This window comes from Apodemus sylvaticus, chromosome 15, assembly GCF_947179515.1.
Source record: "Apodemus sylvaticus chromosome 15, mApoSyl1.1, whole genome shotgun sequence".
In the NCBI taxonomy this organism is placed as follows: Eukaryota; Metazoa; Chordata; class Mammalia; order Rodentia; family Muridae; genus Apodemus; species Apodemus sylvaticus.
Window position 1 is genome coordinate 79,325,998 of NC_067486.1, and position 23,594 is coordinate 79,349,591.

Here is a 23,594-nt window from a genome sequence, read left to right on the forward strand (position 1 = left end):
AAAATAGTAATTCCTATTATTGGAGTATAGATATATTAAATCATTATCTGGAAGAATAGCCCATGATGAAACTGCCCCTGGCTTTGGTTCAGTGCTCCAGTAAACACAGTAATGTAAGAGGCCTGAGTTTTCTGTTAAAGATGGACTTTAGCCGGGGGCGGTGTGTGTGTGTGTGTGTGTGTGTGTGTGTGTGTGTGTGTGTGTGAGAGTGATACCGAGGAGAGAGCAAGAGGCAGGGACTGTGCCACAGTTCAGCAGCACAGTCCTGCGAACCTCTCATTTAATCCCTTCCGTTGTCACATTGTGTTCTCCTCAAACCTATGGAGCAGCTGAGAGCACTCTGCACTGCTGTCTCTTTAAAAAGTTCTGCAAAGTAAGTATAATTGATGCTGCAGTCCCTCATCTCCATGGACAAGGAAGTGTCTGAAGTGAGCACTCGGCACGGGGAGCACGTGAGCAGCCCCTTGCCTGTCACCAGCTCCAGGAGACGCCTCGTGGGTGCTGCTCAGCCCTGCTGTGTGCTGGTCTGTCCTTGCTGTCCACCATCCCTGAGAATGAACCTATCTATCCTCTCTGCCTCTGCCCTGGGCTCCCAGCTTCTCAAGGGCTGACGGGGTTCCATGGATTGTCAGTGCTGAGCAGTCAGTATCCATCAGGTAAACCGAGGCTTACGGGACCTGACGGACCGACAAGAGAAGCACACGGCAGTGCTGCAGCGAGTCTTACCTGTGGCGAGTCCAGGCGCCCCTTCTTATTTTCAGAGGGATTGTCACTGAGTGTCCCCGTTTTGTTACTTGAGCTGCACTTGTAACACGCCCACCTTGTCTGGCCCTCCATTTCCAGGGTGCACTCCTTACTCTGGAGACAGAATGCATGATACAAATGGCCACAGCTGTAAAACAAAGACAAACCAATGTGTGCTCAGTGTGAAACCCATACACGTGAACTGCAGAATACACTCGTATGTGGGAAAGAAAAACCGTGCCTAACTAGTGGCTGGTTTTCTGGGACAAGAGGGAAGCCGGGCGGTGGTGGCACACACCTTTAATCCCAGCACTCAGGAGGCAGAGGCAGGCGGATTTCTGAGTTCAAGGCCAGCCTGGTCTACAGAGTGAGTTCCAGGACAGCCAGGGCTACACAGAGAAACCCTGTCCCAAAAGAAACAAACAAAAAACACTAAAAGAAAAAAAAAGAATCAAGAGGGGACGTGAATTTAATGATATTTGTCCCCTTTAAGAATCCAGTCTTGCTTTCCTTGAACTCTAAGTTGTGAGGAGCATGCTCCAGACTACAGAAGCTGGGCTGAGCCTGCGTTCACTCTAACTGTAGTGTCCTGATAGGTTTTTTTTTTTGGTCATTGTTTAAAAAAAATATTGGGAAAAATAATTATGTAAGTAGCTTGGTCTTTGTTAGGGTTTCTATTTCTGTGTTTAAACACCATGACTGTGATGGTTTGAATGAAATTAGCCCCAGGGGCCCACATATTTGAGTGCCTTGGTCCCCAGTTGGTGGAACTGTAATCCCCAGTAAATTCCTTCTTCTATAAATTGCCTGTGGTTGTGGTATCTTATCACAGCAATAGAAAAGTAACTAAGACAATGATGAAAAGCAACTTGGGAAGAAAAAATTTATTTCAGTTTAAAAGTTTCAGATCACACTCCATCACTCAGGAGAAACAGGGCAAGAACTCAAGGCAGGAACCCAGAGGCAGGAACTGCAGCAGAAGCTATGGAGAAACACTACTTACTGGCTTGGTCCTCATGACATGCTCAACCTGCATTCATTCATTCATTCATTCATTCACATTTTATGAGTGTGGGTATTTTGCCTGCATACCTGGTCCCCATGGAGGCCAGAAGAGGGCATCAGACCCCTGAAAATGAAGTTACAGATGGCTCTGAGCTGCCGTGCAATGCAGAGAACTGCATCCAGGTCTGCTGCAAGAATAGCCTGTGCTCTTAACCACTGAGCCATCTCTCCAGCTCCAAGCCTACTTCCTTACGCATCTTAGGACCACTGCTCAAGGGTGGTGCCAACCACAATGCCCCGTAGGCTTGCCTGCAGGCCAATCTTATAAAGGCATTTTGTATTTTCTCAATTAGGTTCCCTCTTCTCAGGTAACTTTAATTTGTGTTAAACTGAAAAAACAAACAACCAAACAAAAACAAGACACGTAAGTTCTAATGCACACCTTTCACAGGGCAGGCTCCTTGTATGAAGAGACCACTTTGCGTTCCTTGCCCACCTCCAGACCGCCAGGCTTCCTGCGCAGCTGCTGCTGCTTATGAATCACTTACTTTTCCAGGCAGCCGCGGGCTGGTCACAAAAGCCTCGGCTGTGGGCACTGCTACTATTTCACATAAGGAAACTAAGAAACTCAGGAAGTTTGACTGAGCCATACTGTGCTGTTTCTCCTCATGAACTTTGGACAAGCTGTCTTTGATCCTGGTGCTAAGCTGCACTCTTGTGCCATCTGTGTATGGAATGTTCCCTCTCTCGGTATTGGGGTTTAAAGATGATCAGTGTGCTGCTGATTCCTACGTGTCTATTTCCCCTACTCGTGGTTCTCCATTTCCGATGAGAGGATGTGTGCTGACAGCCCTGCTCAGAATCCAGAAGCCACCTTCAAGCCCAGACCTGCAGGGCAAGGTTCCTGTGTGCCAGCTTCTTACGCCAGTCTCTCCTCAGACCAGGGCGCCATGCTCACCCAGTTTATCAAGCCAAAGGCCTGCCTGGTTTCCACCTCCATATTCAGTGCACTAAGAGGATCACAGCTTTCAGAGTCTGTGAATGTATTTCCACAGTCAGTCAGCTGCGTCTCTCGTCCTGCTCACAGGTCATTGCTGAGAGACTACGCTGTTCCCGGGCAGCACGGCATTCTCCCATGCTACTGTGCTGTGTGCTTCATCCTGACTTCCAGGACTCACATCCTGTCTGAGGCCCTTAGTTCCCCTCCCCACTCCCAGGCAGACAGCTTCAATGGCTGACTGCAGCTGCATGATCACATGATCACGTGCACTACTGCTTGGCTACCGTGGCCTCGAGAGTTAGCATCCCTTCCCTCCCTTACCTAAAGACAATAATCTCATCAGCCATCTCTTGGCGTCGTTTGTACTGCTGTAGACATATAGAACAGTAATCCTGTTTGGGATTGAGTCCTCTGGATACTGATGCTCTCAAGTTACACAGTGACCAATGGAGATCCTGGTTCAGGAGGCTGGCTGTTGTTTCTAGCAAGGTCTATAACAGGTCAAAACAAAAGAAAGGGTTAAGATGAAAGCTGGGGATTGATGAAGAGCAACACGACTGAAATCAGAGCACTCTACAGAGAGGCAACTCCATATCCAGACTCCCAGGCCGCGCAGGGACCCTTGGCGCGCAGTGATGATGAATGCGGACACTACGACGCTCCAGCCTGCCACCAGCTCCTAAGCAACGTGTGCTCTGCCTGCGGAGGCCTCACAGTCCACATGGCTTTCAGATGACTCGGTAAGGCCAAATCTATTGAAGGCATTTATAACTCCTCTCTGTTGGCTGACAGCTGGATAAGAGCAGCCCTGCTCCCTGGCCTCTTACAGAGAACGCTGCACGGCAGTGCTTCAGACACCCACTCACCGGAAAGCTAATAAAGGTCATTACTCAGTGCTCATCTCCCTTGGGCAGAGATCTCATTTTCTGATCAGCACTTAAAAGTCATTTGAAGCTGCCCAAGACCCTGCCATCTGTCACTGAGACATTCCACAGCTAGGATGTTAGGTCACTGTAGGGCTGCCTATGCCTATGAAGTGCTTTCAGGCTGCATCAATTTCCAATGTTCACACCCATCACAAAGCCAAGTAGTCAGGGGAAGACAGACCTGGGCGTGGCCCACTGCCTTGATATACAGTAACTCTTCAACTTTACCTGAAACAATCTTCCCAAAAGTTTATCCTACTTCCATTTTGAAATTAAAATACTTGTCTGATTACCAATAACCAAAAAAATAAGAAAGACACACCTGAATATTCTGTGTGTATAAATTAAGTTAGCAAGAAACTTAAAAGTAGAGAAAGGAACTTTCTGATTGTACCTTATTTTACCTTATTTTACCTTAAGGTATCTGATTGTACCTTATTTTAATATGTAGTAATTTTTAAATTAAAAAACATCCAAACAGAAGGAGAGGAAGGAACAGAAAAGAAAATCACTATTTCTTTTCCACCTTAAGACGACTTGGACCAAGCAGCTCACTCACTTGCTCATAGTTAAAGGTGTCCAGCATCCCCAGAATAAGGCCCTGGATTTCTCCAAGTTTCCCTTTTCCATAAATTGGGTCCTATTCAGAAAAAAAAAGTAGTTGTTACGACTCTTGGTGCTTTAACATCATTTTGAGTGTTTGCTATGGTCATGTTGTTGTTTCCCTGAGAGTGTTTCATTCCGTAGCTCAGGCTTGGAATATGTAGGTAGCTCAGGTTGGCACCAACCCTGCAGTCCTCCTGAGTTCCAGGCTTGCGGGTAAGAGCTGCCTTGGGCAGCTTCCACACTAATAGTCACAACGCACTCATTCTTCCTGAATACCCTCCTGAGCGTCAGGTTACAGGATGAGCTACACACTTACAGTCAGCACACTGCTCTTATGTGAACCATACCCAGACGATACTTAATTTGTTTGGCACTGGACATCCCAACTGTTTTGTAAAATAAAATGTGTAACCCAAGTCCCTTCTATGACCACCTTCTTTGCAAGTCTACTCCAGCTTTTTACTGTGCCTCTTTCCCTCAGAAGCCTCTGTGTTAGACACCAACCCTGCACATTCATCCACTGTATGAAAACCAACGTATCCGAGAGCACCAGAATCTGGACATCAAGCCCTCAATGCCCACATTTTGCCACTTCTTGCTTAAAACCAACTAAATTTCCCCAATTTTGGGGACAAACATCTTTCAACATTTTTTTTCTCCTGATAAAGCTACTAATGCAAAACCACAGCTATTTAGAACCTCAAAAATCTCTCTACTACTTTCTGTAATCAGTATGCCAAGCCATTATTTATAATGCATAATCCCCACATACTAAGTGGACCAAAACCTCAGAAGTGCACGCCACCCATGCAGAGACTGCGGACACTGCAGGCCTTGCTTGGGAACGGACGGAAGAGATGCATTTCTTAGCGTCTACAGTATGATCATGGCACACCTACTTTTCAGTTAATGGTTTACTCTGACATCAGATATTTCTGAATAACTACAGAATATAAATCATGTTAAAATATAACATTTTTCCTAATCACATATAACAATTTTCATAATTTTCCAGGCTGTTCTGTCTGGAGTCTCCTTCCCACTCACTGTCCAAACTGGTGACCATAATCATGGACTGAGCCTCTGACTCTTTTTTAAGAGGACATCTCCAGAAAGGGAAATTACGGACTGAAGGACATGTTTATGGCTGCAGGAAGGACAAAACTGCACCATCCAAAACACATTATACAATTTTCACCTTCAGCATACTCTGTACCCTTTAAACTGTGTCTTTGACTAGACTGATAATTAGTTTTAGGGATTGCTAACAAATGAGGTCAGGTTCTAAGAGGGGGAGAGTCTGTCCCGCCCCCACGATCAGCAAAAACGCCCCCCCCCAACACTTTATACTGTTTGTCCGTTTGTCCTGCCCCACCCCCACGATCAGGCACCTGCATATGATTTGATCAAATGCACATGGGAAACATCAGAGTGACTGTGTGTGTACACAGGTAGACTTTCTGTATTGTAACTGCTCCCAAAATAATCATGGTTTTTACCACAACTATTTACATATCATTTACACTGTATGAGGCATGATTAGGGGGAGCCAGGCAACTTGTGATTCTAGTTCTGGGGCGGTGGAGGCAGGAGGATACTGAGTTTGAGGCCAGCTTATGCTACAGAGCCACAACAGTCAAACAAGTGAGAAAAATGTGGCAGGTCTCATGCAAACTCTCTTTTATATAAGGGATTGGGCATGCAGATGTTTGTGTCTCTGGGGATTCTCAGAACCTGACAGGGCTGTGGGATCACCCCAATACACATCCCTGACATCCCCCAGCACCTTCAGTGAGGCTGAGAGCAAACGAATTGTGTTAAAGAACTGTTTTGCCAAATGGCAGTACTTTGCATCTGGAAATGTCAGAAATAAAGTTTTCATAGTTTCCCACATGCATGCTGCCTCCCAGGGATAGATACTTAAAAAACAAACAATTTTTGCTTGTAAAATTGCTTGGAAAATATGGGTAACTAAACTGAATGATAAACCAATGACTGTCAGAAATGTCTCTGGCAACTTTGTGGTAAGTCATGCTGTCAGAGTAGCTGAGCTTAGGTAGAAAAAATCCTGGGAAACTTGGGTGAATTTAATGGTTACTCAATTTTCAGTCATGGCTTCTAACAATGGCTCTAGAAGGCTAGGCAGTGCAGCTTCTTATTAAGATTAGCACCAGGCTTGGGTATTTTCTAGAGCAGTATGGAGCTGGCCTGGGTATTTTCTAGAGCAGTATGGAGCTGGCCTGGGTGTTTTCTAGAGTAGTATGGAGATGGCTTGGGTGTTTTCTAGAGCAGTGTGGAGATAGCTTGGATGTTTTCTAGAGCAGCATGAGTTGGCCTATTTTTTTAGAGCAGCATAGAGAAGGTTTGGGTATTTTCTAGAACAGAGCTGGCTTGGGTATTTTCTAGAGCAGCATGGAGCTGGCTTGGGTATTTTCTTAGAGCAGTATGGAGCTGGCTTGGGTATTTTCTAGAGCAGTATGGAGCTGTCTCTCATGGGTTCCTCTGGTCCTTTCATCTATGAGATTGTGCTGAGGAGAAGGAAAGGATAAAACAGCTCTGTGTTTAATTCCACTGAGTTAGGGCTTGAGCAGGTCCTCTCTGCTTAGGTCTGTCTTGGCTGGAGAGCCCATCCCTGAGGTAAGGATCCATGTGCCAGTGAGGCTCACGTCCTCTGCTGGAAAAACACCACACACCACACATCCATCCAACTTCCTCTTTTCAATTTCATTGCATAAAAACAGATCTATGCAATGTCTTTCATCCTTATTTAATTATGCTTTGGTGAAGCTCCCATTAGATACACTTATTTCTTAGCCATAGTGTCAATCGATAGCACAGTGCAATGGTTCTGGAGTTTTACAAGAGAGATTGAAGAATAAAGATCTTAAAAGGCTAAATTCAGAGAAAAAGAAGACATCTTTATAGGTCATTTCAATATTTATTTCAGTACATTTTACTTCAATATACGTCATTTAAGAGGGAACCCAGGAAAACTCCTCGTGCTGAGACAATACCTCAGTTATAGAAGTCGAGGTAAGCACTCAGCTTCAAGGAGAGCACACAGCAGATACCAGCTCTCCTAATTATTCCACAGAATCCAGCTAGTTCTCACGAAAATGCTGCTGGTGTTTCCCTGGAACTTGCTGCTAATTGTGTAGGAGACATACATGGTGCCTACACTCAATTTCAAAAGCACACCAGAAAGAAGATGTGGTTGCCGCTTTCCCCACCTCTTTCTGGGACTTATTTATCACATGTTGATTTGGTTTCTGACTAGGTATTATAAGTATGAGCATGGCTCTATGAAAGAGTGCATGCTGGGCTGTTTCCTCAGTGGGACACTCTGAAGTAGCGTCCTTAGAAATCAAGAATGACTTTAGTCATATAGCAGTGTCTGTTTAAAACTCCTTGATTTTATTATGTGTGTGTGTGTGTGTGTGTGTGTGTGTGTGTGTGTGAGAGAGAGAGAGAGAGAGAGAGAGAGAGAGAGAGAGACGGAGGAAAGGAGTGTGCACACACCACCTGTGTGTGGAGGAGGAACAACTTCATGGAATTAGCTTTTCCTCTAGGCTCTAGCATCGCCAGGCTTAGTGTGAAGCTTCTTTTCCCGCTGAGGCCTCTCACCTGTCCCATCCAGAGATGCCCCCCCCCCCCACTGGCCTGCCTCTGCCTCCCAAGTGCTGGGATTAAAAGTATGAGCCACCACTGCTCGGCCAGAGATGTCTTTCTAATTTAAGAGTTAGAATACGGGTTCCTTAAAAGTTTCCTTATTGGGGCTGGAGAGATGGCTCAGCAGTTAAAAGCAATGACTACTCTTCCAGAGGTCTTGAGTTCAATTCCCAGTAACCACATGGGGGCTCACAATCATCTGTAATGGGATCTGACACCCTCTTCCAGTGTGTCTGAAGACAGTTACAGTGTCCTTATATTTATAAGACTACATAAAAATCTTTTTTTAAAAGCTTCCTTATTTATTAAGCAAGTGCTCTATATTCCTAGAGAAGCTGTATAATTCAGGCCCCTGCTTCAATTTGAATAAATACATATGAGTCAAGGCAATCCAAGAATCTTCAGATTATAACCATCTATTCCGGAAAAATCAACTTATTTAAGTTGTATGGGCAATTAATTATAGTCTAAATAATTGTCCCTCCCTACATTCTCCCAGAGAGATAGCAGGATTAATATTCATATGAAAAACATATTGGCGCATGGTAGATACAGACATGTGAAGCCAGAGACCTGCTCTCGCCCAGGAACAGGAGACTGAGGCAAGCTTAGAACGGTGCCTTCCTCTTTAGAAATGGCAGTGCAGATGCTTACTGTTCAGGGGTCAAGAAGACAACATGCACCAAGACTCTATGACAGGGGTTTGGGTTTACCACACACAGGTTCAGGTGGTGGACACTCAACTAAGTCCTCAGTACAGGAATGCTGGGATCTATAATAGATCACTCCAGGTAGCACCAGACTAGTAAAAAGTATCAGGAATACTAAGGCATTTCCAAGAGACACCATATTGTTCCCCTGAGCTGCTACTGAAGAACTGTAGTCATTCTGAATTATTTTTGGCTTCTGTCCTAGGGGCGCAATCATTCTCTCTTGCACAAGCCCTGGGCATATGATGCCCTACACTACGAGGTCTTCACTCTAGTGGGACAGACATGAAGCTGTGGCCTATATTCTACAAGGTGAGCTGATGGGAAACGGGGAGGGGATGGAGAAGGCCTAGTAGAGCAGATAGTCCTTAAAACGGACAGTGTTACCTCAGAAAGCACTCTGAACAGAAGAATCTGAACATACTCTCTTCTGAGAACGTTTATGGGGCAGACTCTCATTTCAGCCACACAAGCAGTCAGTGAACAGGGTTAAAAAAAAGACATGATAATTAATTTGTTCCTCAAGAATACAAAGTTAAGTGGAGGAAAATTAAATGTCATAATAAAAATGCGAATCAGGAAACAGGAGACTTTGGAAGTTGCCTGAGTCTGTCATTCAGGACAGGGAGCACCTTTAACTTCTCTAACCTTAGCTTTTCCTCCCTCATCAGCAGGTTTTTAATTTTTACTTTTCTGGTGTAACCCAGGCTGGCCCTGAACTTGCTATGTAGCCAAGGATGGCTTTGAGCTTCCGTTCCTCTTCCCTGATTGCAGGGTGACGGTTCTGTGTGCATGCACCTCCATGCGAGGTTTTGATGTGTGACGGGTACTGGTCTCAGAGCTTCCTGTACACAGGCAAGCATGCGGATCAACTGAGCTATACACCTACCCAGTCAGAGAAATGTTTATAATTGTCTTTCCTATATCAAGAACTTATTAGAAATAAAAGTATCTTTAAAAGATTTAAAAACTTTATATGATACAGGGGCAAAGATATTACAGCAAAGAAAAACACATATGTGAGTTTAAAAACAAAGCAGCCTCTGACTGGTAAGGAGTTACTCGCTGTTGCAAGCAGAATTTTATCGTGAACCAGTGCATGTCAAAGCTGAGATTTTTAAGTATAATAAGGCTTCAAAGAGGTCTCTTTTGAAACACAAGACGTTTCTAAGTTACATGATGCTTTGCTAAGGGAAAGGCAGAGTTTTGTTATAATATAGCATGGTGTGTGGCTAAGCTCATCTTAAAGCACCCTGTATACAGGAAAGAACCTACTCTGAGGTTTAGATTTGCTTCTTCAAGCCTTACGGAGGACGTGGTACTTTGCGTGTTTACAAACGTTGTGATTAATAGATTTGAAACGTACGGAAAGAATCTGCCTTGAAGAGTTCCTCAATACGCGATAGTGGCCAAGGCCGGAATGTGGTAACTAACACACACCTGAGAGCTGTGTGGTAGTGCACACAGCTGAATCCAGCACTGGGAGGCAGAGGTAGGAAATCTCTGGGAGTCTGAGGCCATCCTGGGCTACACAGTGAAATTTATCTCACGAGACCAAACAGATAAACAAAACCCCCATATCTAATACTCGTGTTTTTTTCCTTCTGTGCTGGGGATGAATGAATAAAGGGCCTCACACTATGCAAGCAAGGCTGCACTACTGAGCAACCCTGGGTCCTGAGCTCCTAGGACAGAGCACTCTGATGAGAGAGACACTCCTGAAGCAGGGCCCTTCATCAGAAGGTCGCCCATACGCCTCAAGGCACAGGGGAAGGAGCACTCAAGGGACCTTAGCAGGAGAGCTGGCTATCCTGTTACCGTGTGCGTGTGTGTGTGTGTGTGTGACTACTGCACTTAAAATGAGTCAAGAAAGACTGATGAGTCTAAGCCTAATCCTTGCTGTCTCTCCAAGAATGTTCACAGGTTTTTCTAAAAATACACCGTATATTATTTTTAGTGTTCTCTTTTTTATGAAGCCAGAAAGTTTCTATAGTCTTTTTGCCAAAGAAAACAGAAGAAAGTGTTTCTTACAATCACTCTGGACAAAAGACTAGCTAGAATTTACAGCTGGGGTGAGTTTTCAACATATAAGTATATTTAGCATGAGCTAGAAAACTGAAATAACAACCATTACTTAGAATGCTTACATGAACTTTATTTTTAGAGGCTGTTCCTTCTTTTTCTTTTTAATGTGAAATATGATCAGCTAGAAATAAGCAACCATTGTCTTGCAGGGGCTGCAACCATCAGGAATTGTGCACTTGAACCCCAAGGAAGCTATGTCAGGGAAGGCCGTACCCAGGGGATGACCTCATTCAAGGTCAGTTAGAACTTTAGGTAATGACAGAACATAGGTGATATAAGCCTCAGCCTCATTTCCTGGTAAAATAACAGAAATCAATCAAGCTGCCCCCCCCCCCAGCTCACCTGCAAGATTCTCTGCAGGATGGACGGCAGGGCGATGAACGCCGCCATGCTGTTGAGGACCCGCATGGTCAGAGACTTCAGAGCTGTTGGAGCAAAGATGTTAACACTAAGGCAAGTCTGCTTTTCCTTTTAGTTAGGTGAACACAGTCGCCTTACACAGAAACTTACAAACCAAGGCCAGGTTGGAATCTTAAAACTGACCATTGGTCAGCTGCAGAGACTACACATTTTCTGGATAAATTATGTATCCTACATAAAGGATTGCACAAGGCAGGATAGAGAGACTACAGGGCCTCCCTGGGAGATAACAGGAGCGCGCGAGTGTGCCTGGGGACGGTCACTGCCAGAGCAGGCTTGGTAGACAGAAAGTGGGTTGGTGAGGGAAGTGGCCTGGCCTCTGGTTCCAACGGGCTTACCCTCACAGTGCAGATGAGGAGGAGCAGCCGAGCCAGACAGCTTCTGTGGTGCCATCATCGCCTCCAACAGTGGAAACCATAGCGCCTGTGTCGTCAGAGGAAACCAAAATGTCGGCATAGTGTTAGCAGATGAAATGTATGTGTAATGGCAAAAATCAGACAGAGACAAAATTTGCATTTGACTGGGAAAAGCCAGGAGGTCACGTTCATCCACCTTGGGAAGCGTAAGGAAAGCCATGTGCGGAGAGTGTGGGTGCGAACAAGCCCTGGAAGCTTTCTGCTAGGCTCTCACAGGCAAGAAGAAGGGATAAATACCCTCCACAGGCGCCACAGGCACCCGCCTCCACTCCTGTTCTCCAGGTTATCCAAAGCCTTCCTACAGAAGGATCAGACTATCTTTTGCTACCCTGTTAAGAGTGAGGGTTAAGAAAAACGCATCAGTATTGCCAACTTCACCAAGAGATAAACAGATTTACCAGTTATTTATTACTTCTATTATGGACTCTATTTAATGCCTTCCATGTATTTTTTGCTTTGTTCTCATAACAGCCTTATATGGTAGGTATCTTTGCTTTGTTTAAAGAAATTAAGTGATTTGACAAAGATAACACAGTAGTAATACAGTAGCAGCACTACTAGCAACACAGTAGCAACGTGGGAGTAACACCCCAACTCCAGATAGTGTGCCTCCCAAGCTTCACAAAGACCAAGCTACTAAGTCTGGCAATTCACTGTTAGGTAATCATTTATAAACACCTGAACCAAGTATCTTGAAGGAATTTACTGGTGAAAGCATCCAGGAGACCTGAGGAAGGGTCAGTGGAACAGAGGAGTCTGGTGTCTCACAGTACATCAGCACCGACTGCCTCCACCAAGCCGTCCTGCCCACCTGAGCTCAGGCACCCCAGGGAGCACCAGTAAGTTCTTTCAAGATACTTGGTTCAGGTGTTTATATCATGTGAGTCTCTCACATAACTGACTTTAAAAGTCTAAGATACAAAGAACATAGGAATGTGCCCTTTACAATAAACAGTGACAAATATCAATCCCAGTATGCCCTAGTAACAGAGATGTAAGAAGACCTAGTGGTACTTTTTCAATTAGAATAAGGGTCACAGATGTTTTGATTGCCTCTTGCTTTCAAAATTACTTATGACTGAGCCAATGCAAACTGAAATATTGGAGGATCAGACAGCAGAACTCTGTGGTCTTAAAATCATGGAACTAAAAGATGAAGGAACAAAACGGGAAGATCTGGGTGGAGGGGATGGTGCGAGGTTCTAAGGTCTTGAATACTAAACTAACAAAACAGAGAAATGCCCTTACATCAGGACATAAGAGAGACTGCTTTAAGTTCAGGCGTCAGGCCCACCATTCTGCCATGGTTGGTCCCTAACCTACAGGTTCAAAATTAAAACTGCGTTGTTTTCAAAACCATGACCCAATATAATCAACTAACCAAAGGACAAAATAAGACAAAGACTCGGGAATAGAAAAACTATGGGACGAGTCTGCGTGACTTCTTCAATGGCCCAGCATCACAGGATCTAAAACTATGCTGCAATGATAAGCAGGAGATGTAATCCTGACCTAGTGCAATCAGAACCCAGACGTTCTGATGTTGGTTGACTGGGAGCTAATAAGGTAAAGAAACATTTACATGCAGTTTAGAGACTCCTCGGCTCCTAGGGAAGATAGAACATCGTATTTGTAAGAGAAGGTATCCTTTGGTTCTTTTTTTCCCCAGAACTTATCAGCCTGGGCAGATGAAAACATCCGGGTACTAGTCCCCAAAAGGTGACGCCTATCTCTGGGTTATTATAGGACTCTATTGTCATTTTAAAAAAAATCTGTGAACTTTCTACATTTTAAGACTTTCTTTTTTTCTTCTTCTTGTGTGTATGTGTCATCTGTGGTGTATGTGCATTCATGTGTATGTGTGCACACATGTGTGTACAAATGGAGATGCTCAGTCAAATCCACAGTGTGGAGAAGGCCAGTCCTCCAGAAGTCACCACGCCCACCTGGGATTTACGTGGGCTCTGGGGTCTCAACTCCTGCCCTCTTGCTCAAGCACTTTAACTGCTGCATCAGCTCCCAGTCTGCATTACTGCATGATTATTTAAAGCTATTTGTATTATTTTATTAAAACGTTTTTAACATTTATGTGTAAATATGTTTCTTATACATCCCTTTTTAATCCCTGACAAAACATAATAAATTATAAATTATGAAAACAGCAAACATACCCAAGATGTACTTTTTATTTTAATATATATGGTAAATATATGTGTGAAAAATTAAACTTAGCTTCCCATTTCAGAAACCTAGGATGTGGGAACTGGCCCTGCTAGCAGCATGCAGGGCAAGTACAGACAGTGGGGCTGTGTGACCAATGACCACCACATAGCTTCTGGAAGCACGAACTTGGCTGCTGTTCATCCTAAGCCATTGGAGTTGCTGTTTCACGGGGTAACGACCACCTGCACCTGGAGCTCAGCCTGGGCGTGGGCTCTAAGTCTGCTCAGGTCACTGTGGCAGCAGAGCTCCTAACCTTGGCTAGCACTGGAATCAGGACCCAGCATTAGGACATACTGATGGCCGGGTCAGTTAAGTCCATGGGGCACAGCACAAACAATGAGTATTTTAAAGGCCCCAGGCCACTCCGTGTAGCCAGGGCTGAGGATCACCGTATTACAGCTGCTGTACCCTCTACCCTCTGCTGCACTCTGGGTACCTGCAGGGCTTAGCTCTCACTCTCACCCACTGTGGGCAGAAGAGATGACAGCTGATGATAAGGACATGGCTCCACCACTCCACCCACCACACAGCCGCCACAGAGGCCCAGTATTCCCACACCTACCACTCTGCAGCTCAATCTATGGACACGAGGCTTCTGTGGAAAGAGAGAAGGCAGATACTCCTGATGGGAGCACCAAGCCTTATACCTGGAAACGCCAAAGAGTGACGAAAGCCCAGACAATTAAATTCAGGTGTCTAGGAGAGCAGTGGAAATAGAATTGACTCCTAGTTTCCACGCAGAACACGTGTTTAACGGGCTATGCATATATCAGCCTACATACCTCTCGCTGCTGCTGATTCAAATTCTGTGAATTTCTCTGGCAAAGAGCAATTGTCTCTACCATGGTATCTTCAACACCTTTCAGCAGGATGTCCTCCTTGGTATCTAGATTTGGTAAGAGGATAGATGTCATTTAAAGATATGCTACTAATGCCTCAGAGCCTCTGTGAAAGACCACACTCCATCGTGTGTGTGTGTGTGTGTGTGTGTGTGTGTGTGTGTGTTCCAAAAAGTTTTAACCAAAGAGTTGGGAGACACATCCTGAAGGTGGTGTCACCACCCCAACAGCTGGAGTCCAGAAAAGAGGAGGAGGAGGAGGAGGAGGAGGAGGAGGAGGAGGAGGAGGAGGAAGGTGTGTCAGCAGTGACAGCAGCAGGTGAGGTCAGTGACCTCTCTTCCTCACTGAAAGTCTCCGGACCTGCTGCCTCAGGCTCCTGCCACCACAGCTGTAGCAGTTCTTGCGCCACCCCCTCCCCACTCTGAAGGACTGCACTCACAAACTAGGCACTAAAAGAAATGTTCCATCCTCAGTCACTCTGTTCAAATATCTTGTCACAGCTTAAGAAAGGTAACTAGTACCCATGCCAAAGCCAACTTGTTTTACTCATCTCAAAACTGCTTCTCCCCAAATTTCCAGAGGGAATTAAAGACTTCTCATGTCTATGATGCCTGACTCTTGAGTTGTTCTCATCTGTGGTGCTTCCATCCCTGTGCCCTGGGTTCATTCTTTCTGTCTATGGACCTGCTGTGCCTCCACCTGTCCCCTGATGAAGCACTGTCTCATCACTGAACTTCTGACTGCCAAACCCTGCCTTTCTGTTCTCTTTCAAGAATCCACTAAAGATCCCTAAGCCTTAAAAACAGAGGCTCTACCTGAGCACGAGACAAGCCTCAGGCTCACGTCTGTGCTCTTCCCGAGGTTTCTACCTAGCCACTTCACACGCTAGGCCCCAAGCCCTTCCAGGCTCTGTGTCATACTTTTATAATGTCTTTCAAAATGCACACAGATTCCTGGGTTACAGCTAGTCCCTGAACTTTCTCAACCCCCTTGCTGTTCCCATGGCACCGGACACTCTGTTCAACACGGAGCACAAGGCGTCTCCTATGTCTCCTTCATGAGACTAACGCTTCAGAGAAGCGGGGGCTGTTTTGTTGGCTGTGTGCTACCTGTGTGGACTAAACACAACGTCACATGCTTAGAAGATACTTGGATTTCTTAGCACACCATCAACAGTGAATCTGAAGGCAGGATGTTGCTACTGGACCAGCTATGAGACTATGAAGCAGCTTCTGGATGTGACAACGACAAATTCCCACAGCAAGTGGCAAACACCCTTCTTAGCTTCCCTTAGCCATTCATATACTTGAAAAATTATTCTTGTAACACTAAATTTAAGGGAAAAAAATCACAAAATGCCCCAAATACAACAAAATTCAATTGATTAAACATACTGACAATTCAAGAGTAATAAATATCTAGTTTGATCATTGATAACAAAGTAAACCAAGTATTTCCATAGGTTCTAAAGAGCCACAGTGTAATACGAGATGGCCAAGGTTACAAGGACCTCAGCATCAAAAACTGTGAGCAAATTGTCCACAGAGACGCTGGGTAAAAGTGCACTAGAGGAATGAGTGTGGGAAACGGCTCAAGAAATACGGTTAAAGAGGCAGGACAACACAAAACTCACGTAGCAAGGATTCCCTGACTTTATGGCAAGATAGGTTAGACTGTTAGGAATAGGAAAACAAACACCTGACTAGAAATGGATGGAGGGGAAGAGGGAAAAAATACTTGAATGGTCAAACAAGCACACAAAAACGATGCCCGGCTAGTCAGAACCACCTGATGCCAGACAGCACCGGTGGAGGAAGGAGACAGAAGGGAGGCGAGGAGACAGAAGAGGAAAGGCTAAGGCAGAGAGGGGTAGTGCGGAAGAGGCCCCTGAAACCCACCATGATAGAGAAGGGGGTGCAGGGGAGGACGGAGGATGAGAGCCTCGGTGAGACCATGGTGCAGCCAGCCGAGGGGGCGGGCTCTGCAGGGACCGCGTTAGAGCGTCTGCCTGGCACGTGTGAATGAGGCTCTGCATCCACGCCCCAGAACAGAGTAAGTTTTAAATTACTACTTTATCCAGAAATCCCACTCTTGTTCTTACACCCAAAAGAAAGCAAGAACCCAAAACTATCTGCATGCCAAGGATGTTCATAGTGGTGCGGTCCAGCCGATCACGTGCCTGTTAAAGTGTACATAGCTCTAAAAGACTGTCTGGCATGTCGCAACATCTAAGGACCATAAGGATGGTACACTAGGTGAATAAGTCAACCATAAATTCAAGCACAGTAGGAAGGGTGTGTTGGGGACCACACCCTCTACCTAGGGAGATAAGAAACCGGAACTAGATAGTGGTGAAGTGCGTGCTATGGCATAATGATATTTATTGCTGTTGGTACAGTTTGTAGTTTTTCCTTATTTTGCAATAAATTTTAAAAATTAAAGAAATGTCAGTGAACACAACAAAACATGTCTGTGTCAAAGTTCCCCAAGGTTCCAGATGGTCAAGGTTTACTGCTTGAGGCTACAGCTCACCAGCAGCTCTGATCTGCTGTTCTTCGGCAGTTTAAGCACGTTGGTTAGGGACCCACACATGGCCAAGACCTAAGTGCAGAAGTGAGACTGGAGATGACACAGGGTGGTCAGAGACGCCACACTCCCGTGCCTGGCTACCTTGATCCCACTACAGTGTGTGTGACTCATTCTCCATTAGAGCAGCTAAGGAGTACTATGACCATGGCTCAGTGTGGTTACTACTGAGGTAAGGCAGGACATTACATGACACTTCACATGAGCACTTACTTTCCTCCTGCCGTGTCATCTCTTGCAGCCTGCTCTGAAGTCTCTAGGAGGTAAAAACACAGGGGTGAGAAGACACTTTGTATTTCCACACACCATGTATTTGAATTAACGAACTTTAGAGGTGAAGTCCCAAGAACCAGCTGTGAGATGGCTGCACCAAGCCTCGACGACCTGAGTTGCATGCCGGGACCCGCCTAGTGGAAGGAGAAAGGATTTGTCCCCTGACCTCTACATGCACACGGCACTTGCATGTGTCCGCACAGATAGACATGTAAGGACGGAAGTGGACACACAGAATGTTCTTTCACTGTCATTCAGGGGGTCTCCTTGTCCGCAAGGCTCACGGGTAGGAATGGCTGCAGGAGATCAGGCGTCCCCGGCTCCGCCCAGGGGTGCCTCTCTGACCCTCTACGCAGTCGCCACTGATGTCTCTTAGAGCAGTACTGAGGGCCAAGATTCACCCATGTTTTGGATGAGGATATGAAATTCTTACCAGGTCATAAGAAAAACGCTGGGAAGGTACTAACAAAAGGTCATGACAGGCCCATCCTCAGGGCCCAGGGCACACAGCCTTACGTCTGAATTCTCTCTAACCTTTAGATGTACTGTGGAGCCCTTTCATGTGTATAAATTTTGACTTTACAACTGTGCCATAAATAAATATGGAGCTGTTCTCAGTGAGCCCCATGGTTAAATACTTCTGTCTGCAGAAAAGACAGACTGAGGAGGGGCAGGGACAGACAGACAGTGAGCCCAGTCAAGTCCTACCTCCAGCAGCAGCAGAAAGGCACCGTGAACATCCCCTTTCTTCTCCAGCAGATATGCGGTGACTTCATGGAGCTGATACTTTTGTGTAATCTAGGAAAAACAGAAAGGGCTTCTGTAAGCTTTGGTTACAAAGTACAAAGAGCACAGGCCCAAGCCAAGGCCCATGTCTTGGCGAAACGCTGCCGTGCAGCGCACTCTGCGGCCTCTCTTACATTGAACTTACCTGGCAGCTGTGTTTTCAACAGAGTCATTTCTTTGGTACTTGATTTTCTAAATTAATCACACATCTGAATGAGGTGCATCCACTCAAGAAAAGCCAATACACATGAACAATAATGATATAAACTAGAGAATGTCAGCTATAATTCTACATAAAGCGGTTAGAACAAAATGACTGAAAACAGTACATATTAACTTATGGGGTTTTAGTAAAACTATCTAAATCAATAAAAATATTAAGTATGTCCAGAAGTAGAAGAGTACAGAAAAAAAGCAAATACTAGAGAAATCCTGAGGTTTCCAAGTGAAGACAGACTTATAGATGCCTCGGTTTCTTTTTCCACTGCTGTGATAAAATGCCCAACAGAAGCAGCCACAGGGAAAGAAAGGGTCCTCACAGGCTCACAGTTCAGAGGCACAGTCCCAGTGTGAAGAAACAGCAGCAGCATGAAAACAGCTGGTGATATCCCACTCACTAGCAGGGACTAGTGCGAGGCTCACTTTCCAGGACGGCCTGCTAGTGCGAGGCTCACTTTCCAGGACAGCCTGCTAGTGCAAAGCGCACTTTCCAGGACAGCCTGCTAGTGCAAAGCCCACATTCCAGGACAGCCTGCTAGTGCGAGGCTCACTTTCCAGGACGGCCTGCTAGTGCGAGGCTCACTTTCCAGGACAGCCTGCTAGTGCAAAGCTTACTCTCTCCACTTACACACTCCAGGATGCATGGTCTTGAACAGAGTTCATATAGTTCTTTCTAAAGTCAACTTAACCTAATCAAGGAAATCCTCACAGGCGCCGAGAGGCTAAAACATCCCCACAAGTGTGCCTAAAGACTCATTCCCCAGATTTGAAATCTAGCAAAACTCACAATTAATACTGACCACCACACAGATCAACAAAGAAAACTGTGAACAACTCAATAAATGTACAAAATCAACTGGTGGAATGTTTTGGTAAAACCCAACACCCTTTCACAGTCAACCAACCAAATGTGAACAGAGCTTTCTTAATTAAGAGAATATCTACAATAAACATCATATTCACTGCAAAGTATCTGCCATGTCTCTTTAAATCAGAAGCAGGATGGCAGGCACAGCAGCACAGCTTCTGTTGTACAGTAGAACTACAGTGCACTGGAGAACTGTACTGTGCACTGGAGAACTGCAGTGTACTGTAGCACTGTACTGTAGCACTGTGCTGTGTACTGTAGCACTGAGCTGTGTATTGTAGCACTGTGCTGTGTACTGTAGCACTGTGCTGTGTTCTGTAGCACTGTGCTGTGTACTGTAGAACTGCGCTGTGTACTGTAGCACTGAGCTGTGTATTGTAGCACTGTGCTGTGTACTGTAGCACTGCTGTGTTCTGTAGCACTGTGCTGTGTACTGTAGAAATGCGCTGTGTACTGTAGCACTGTGCTGTGTACTGTAGAACTGCGCTGTGTACTGGAGAACTGCACTGTGTACTGGAGAACTGCGCCGTGTACTGGAGAACTGTGCTGTGTACTGGAGAACTGCAGTGTACTGTAGCACTGCACTGTGTACTGGAGAACTCCACTGTGTATTGTAGCACTGCACTGTGTACTGGAGAACTACACTGTGTACTGGAGAACTGCAGTGAACTATAGCACTATACTGTGTACTGTAGCACTGCGCTGTGTACTGGAGAACTGTGCTGTGTACTGGAGAACTGTGCTGTGTACTGGAGAACTGCATTGTGTACTGTAGCACTGCGCTGTGTACTGTAGCACTGCGCTGTGTACTGGAGAACTGCGCTGTGTACTGGAGAACTGCACTGTGTACTGTAGCATTGCACTGTGTACTGGAGAACTGTGCTGTGTACTGGAGAACTGCGCTGTGTACTGGAGAACTGCGCTGTGTACTGGAGAACTGTGCTGTGTACTGGAGAATTGTACTGTGTACTGGAGAACTGCACTGTGTACTGGAGAACTGTACAGAGTACTGGAGAACTGTATTGTGTCCTAGAGAACTGCAGTGCACTGGAGAACTGTACTGTGTCTTGGAGAACTGCAGTGCACTGGACAACTGCACTGTGTCCTGGAGAACTGCAGTGCACTGGAGAACTGCACTGTGTCCTGGAGAACTGCAGTGTACTGGAACACCTAGATGCCTAAGAACAAGGTGTTAGACTGGGCTGTAGAAACCCCAAACTGTTATTGTTCTTAGAAAGAATTAGTGGCATAAAATAGAAACAATTTGAATTGAAAAATAATTTAGTTGGTTGCTAAAGTCACAGCAGCAAACAACAAATATGTCCTTAGAGAGCCAGGACATGGTGGTGCATGCCTTTATGATCACAGCACTCTGGAGACAGAGGCAGAATCTCTGTGACTCCAAGACCAGCCTGCTCTACATATCGAGTTCCAGGCTAGCCAGGGCTACACAGTGAGACTCATTTTAACAAAACAAAACAAGCCTCATAGAAATGTTATAAAAAGACATTTAAAAAAGGCAAATTTCTGAATGTGAAAATTCAGTACCACAGAGCTGTCCATTCTCCCTCGTTGATGCAACTCAATGCATTTTACAACCAAAGCTCCAGAAGTTCTTAAAGAAATGTGGTATTGTGATCCCTAAGTGATGCAGAGCTGCTGGAGGTGGGAAGCTGAGGAGGATTATCAAGAAAGCGAGGGGATGATTTTATACAGAAACGTACAGGAATGCTGAAGCAGTCTGGAGTACTGCAAACATCAGTGCCAAGCTACTCTAGCAGGCACGGCCAACCTGAGGTGCACAGGTCATGTGTGCCCCAGGTCACCTATGAGTGAAACCCTGCATATATTTGGAAGTCAGGGTGGGTCCATTTCAACAGGAAGAGGCACAGGCATGTGAGCATGCGTATGGACAGGAACACATACGTGCAGCTCTGATGATAATGGCGGAGAGTCCCGGAAGACCCGCAACACTTTTCAGGAAAGAAAAAAAAAAGCACCTGGCACATTTCCTTTGGTGGACAATTCTCTCCCATTAAGATGGGCCAGGTACACTTGGAAACACAGGGTTAAAACCTGGTGCGAGTAACCGGCAATAGAACAAGTGCCTCCTGACACCATTACTGCAAATGCTAAAGCATATGAAACTATCATTGATTTTAAAAGCATGAGCCATGGGTTGAAAGACAAACATCACATCAAACATTTGGTTGATGGTGCCATCAGAGGAAAAGGGAGGGGAGAAAGGGCACACAAAGGAGCTTTATCTGTAAAATAAGTAAGGCGAGGTTGAACTGGAATTTACTTGGTAGGTACATATGGGGTTGATACGATGCACAATCCTAAGTACCCGAAATATTTCACAATTCAACATTTTTAAAATATGGAGGCACCTTAGAAAGTGGATGCAGAAAATAAGGGGTTACTGTTTGGTAAGAGCAGAGGGAAGAAGACATAATGTTATCTTTAAATGGGAAAACATACTGACTTCATAATGCATGCCTACACACACACACACACACACACACACATACATACACTCACACACACACTCACACACACAATCTCTCTCTCTCTCTCACACACACACACACACACACACATAATCTCTCTCTCTCTCTCACCCTCTCTCTCTCTCTCTCTCTCTCTCTCTCTCTCACACACACACACACACACACATACACACACATTCTCTTTCTCTCTCTCTGTCACACACACACACACACACAATCTCTCTCTCTCTCTCTCTCTCACACACACACACACACACACACACACACACACACGGTAGGGGGTACAGCAGAACCACGTAAGAAAGTCAAGGCAAGGGGTGCTCCGGAGCCGCTGGGTTAGCGTCAGCCTCTGCTCCATGGCACCTGGACTCCTCAGCAGCACTGTGCGTCAGGAGCATGCTCAGTCCCCTTTCCCAGGCCCACTTTGCTAGCTGGAATTTCTATAGAACCTGACTCCTTCCAGGGGCAGAGAGAGCTGTTTAAAGGCCGCTGACTACAACCATGTCGACTCCAGCTTGGGTACCAGCACTCACTACCCCCAGCTTCTGCAAGAAGCTTCACGCCGGGATCTCCCGGGGCCTATGGAGAAGGGGAGACTGCAGGAAACGTCACGCTGTGCGTGCAGCTGGCCTTACCTGAATAGTTTCCTCCAGACGGTAGCTCTCAAGGACCTGCAGTGTCTCTATGACTTGGTCAGGACTGAACTGGCACAGCAGCTCAATGAACTGCTCTGTAATGCAAGGCGGGATCTGCAGCGACTCCTGACTGACATGAACGCCTTCCCTGAAAGTGAAAGGCAAAGACTCCTGAATAAAGGCCCGCCGGGCACACCTAGAATTAATAAAGTGCCAGTTGTGTCTCAAGTACTCAACGAACTATACCATACATCCGAGGGATGGAATAGGTCTCAGCTCACAGGGAATAATTAGCAAAAGTTATATTTTGTCCTAAAAGAAGTACGACCTAATTCAGTTTAAACAACAGGACTATGAGTTGCTATAGTAACGAACGACCCTAGTCGGATCAAGAGCCGCTGGCAGGCTCCCCTCCAGCGCCAATGGCACCACCCTGGCTATGTTTTCATTCATTTAACAGTCTTTGGGGAAGTCAACTGAGAAAATGCCTCTACCAGCCTGGCCTCTGGCAAGCCTGTGGGGCTTTTTCTTGAATAATGACAACTGTGGTGGGCCTCTCCCATCGGGGCACTGTCACCCTGGATCATACAAGAAAGCAAGCTGACACTGCAAGACAGCCTGACTCCTACTATAGTCTACATCTCAGCTAAGAGTGAGTAGCTGCCACCCCTCACCAAAAAAGCTTCACTTCATAGCAAATGGAGACCACCACAGAAAACCACAAATGGACACAATGCAGAGACCAAAAGATGGTAGGGAGCCCAGCCCCAGTGGACACATTTACGCTCCTGCACCAACAGCTCAGGAAGACATGACACTGTAAGTGACAACTGCTGGAGCAGCACTGTGGACAAGTGTGTGGATGCCAGCATCATGGATCCTCTGCCTCTTGGTTTACCTGCAGGAGTCTCATTGGTTCCACCATGAAGGACACAGAAGCAGATGCTTCCAAATACACCCAGTTCTCAACAGGCTGGCACGATGGACAGGACTGCATCACACCCACTCCCTCATGACGTGAGTCCTCATACCTCAAGCTGTGAGACAGGGAGAGTCTGCAGCTGGGGTTCT

General features: G+C 45.8%; 1 protein-coding gene across 1 annotated transcript in view; it reads right to left on the bottom strand.

Annotated features, from left to right (window-relative positions):
- Vps8 (VPS8 subunit of CORVET complex) overlaps window positions 1–23,594 on the bottom strand; it is a 197,273-nt gene that overhangs the window by 50,107 nt on the left and 123,572 nt on the right. Inside the window, 9 exon segments of the mRNA XM_052157994.1 lie at window positions 727–892; window positions 3,071–3,240; window positions 4,235–4,315; window positions 11,088–11,170; window positions 11,504–11,588; window positions 14,587–14,690; window positions 17,443–17,485; window positions 18,211–18,300; window positions 22,524–22,671. Of these exon segments, the coding sequence (XP_052013954.1) occupies window positions 727–892; window positions 3,071–3,240; window positions 4,235–4,315; window positions 11,088–11,170; window positions 11,504–11,588; window positions 14,587–14,690; window positions 17,443–17,485; window positions 18,211–18,300; window positions 22,524–22,671 (970 nt within the window).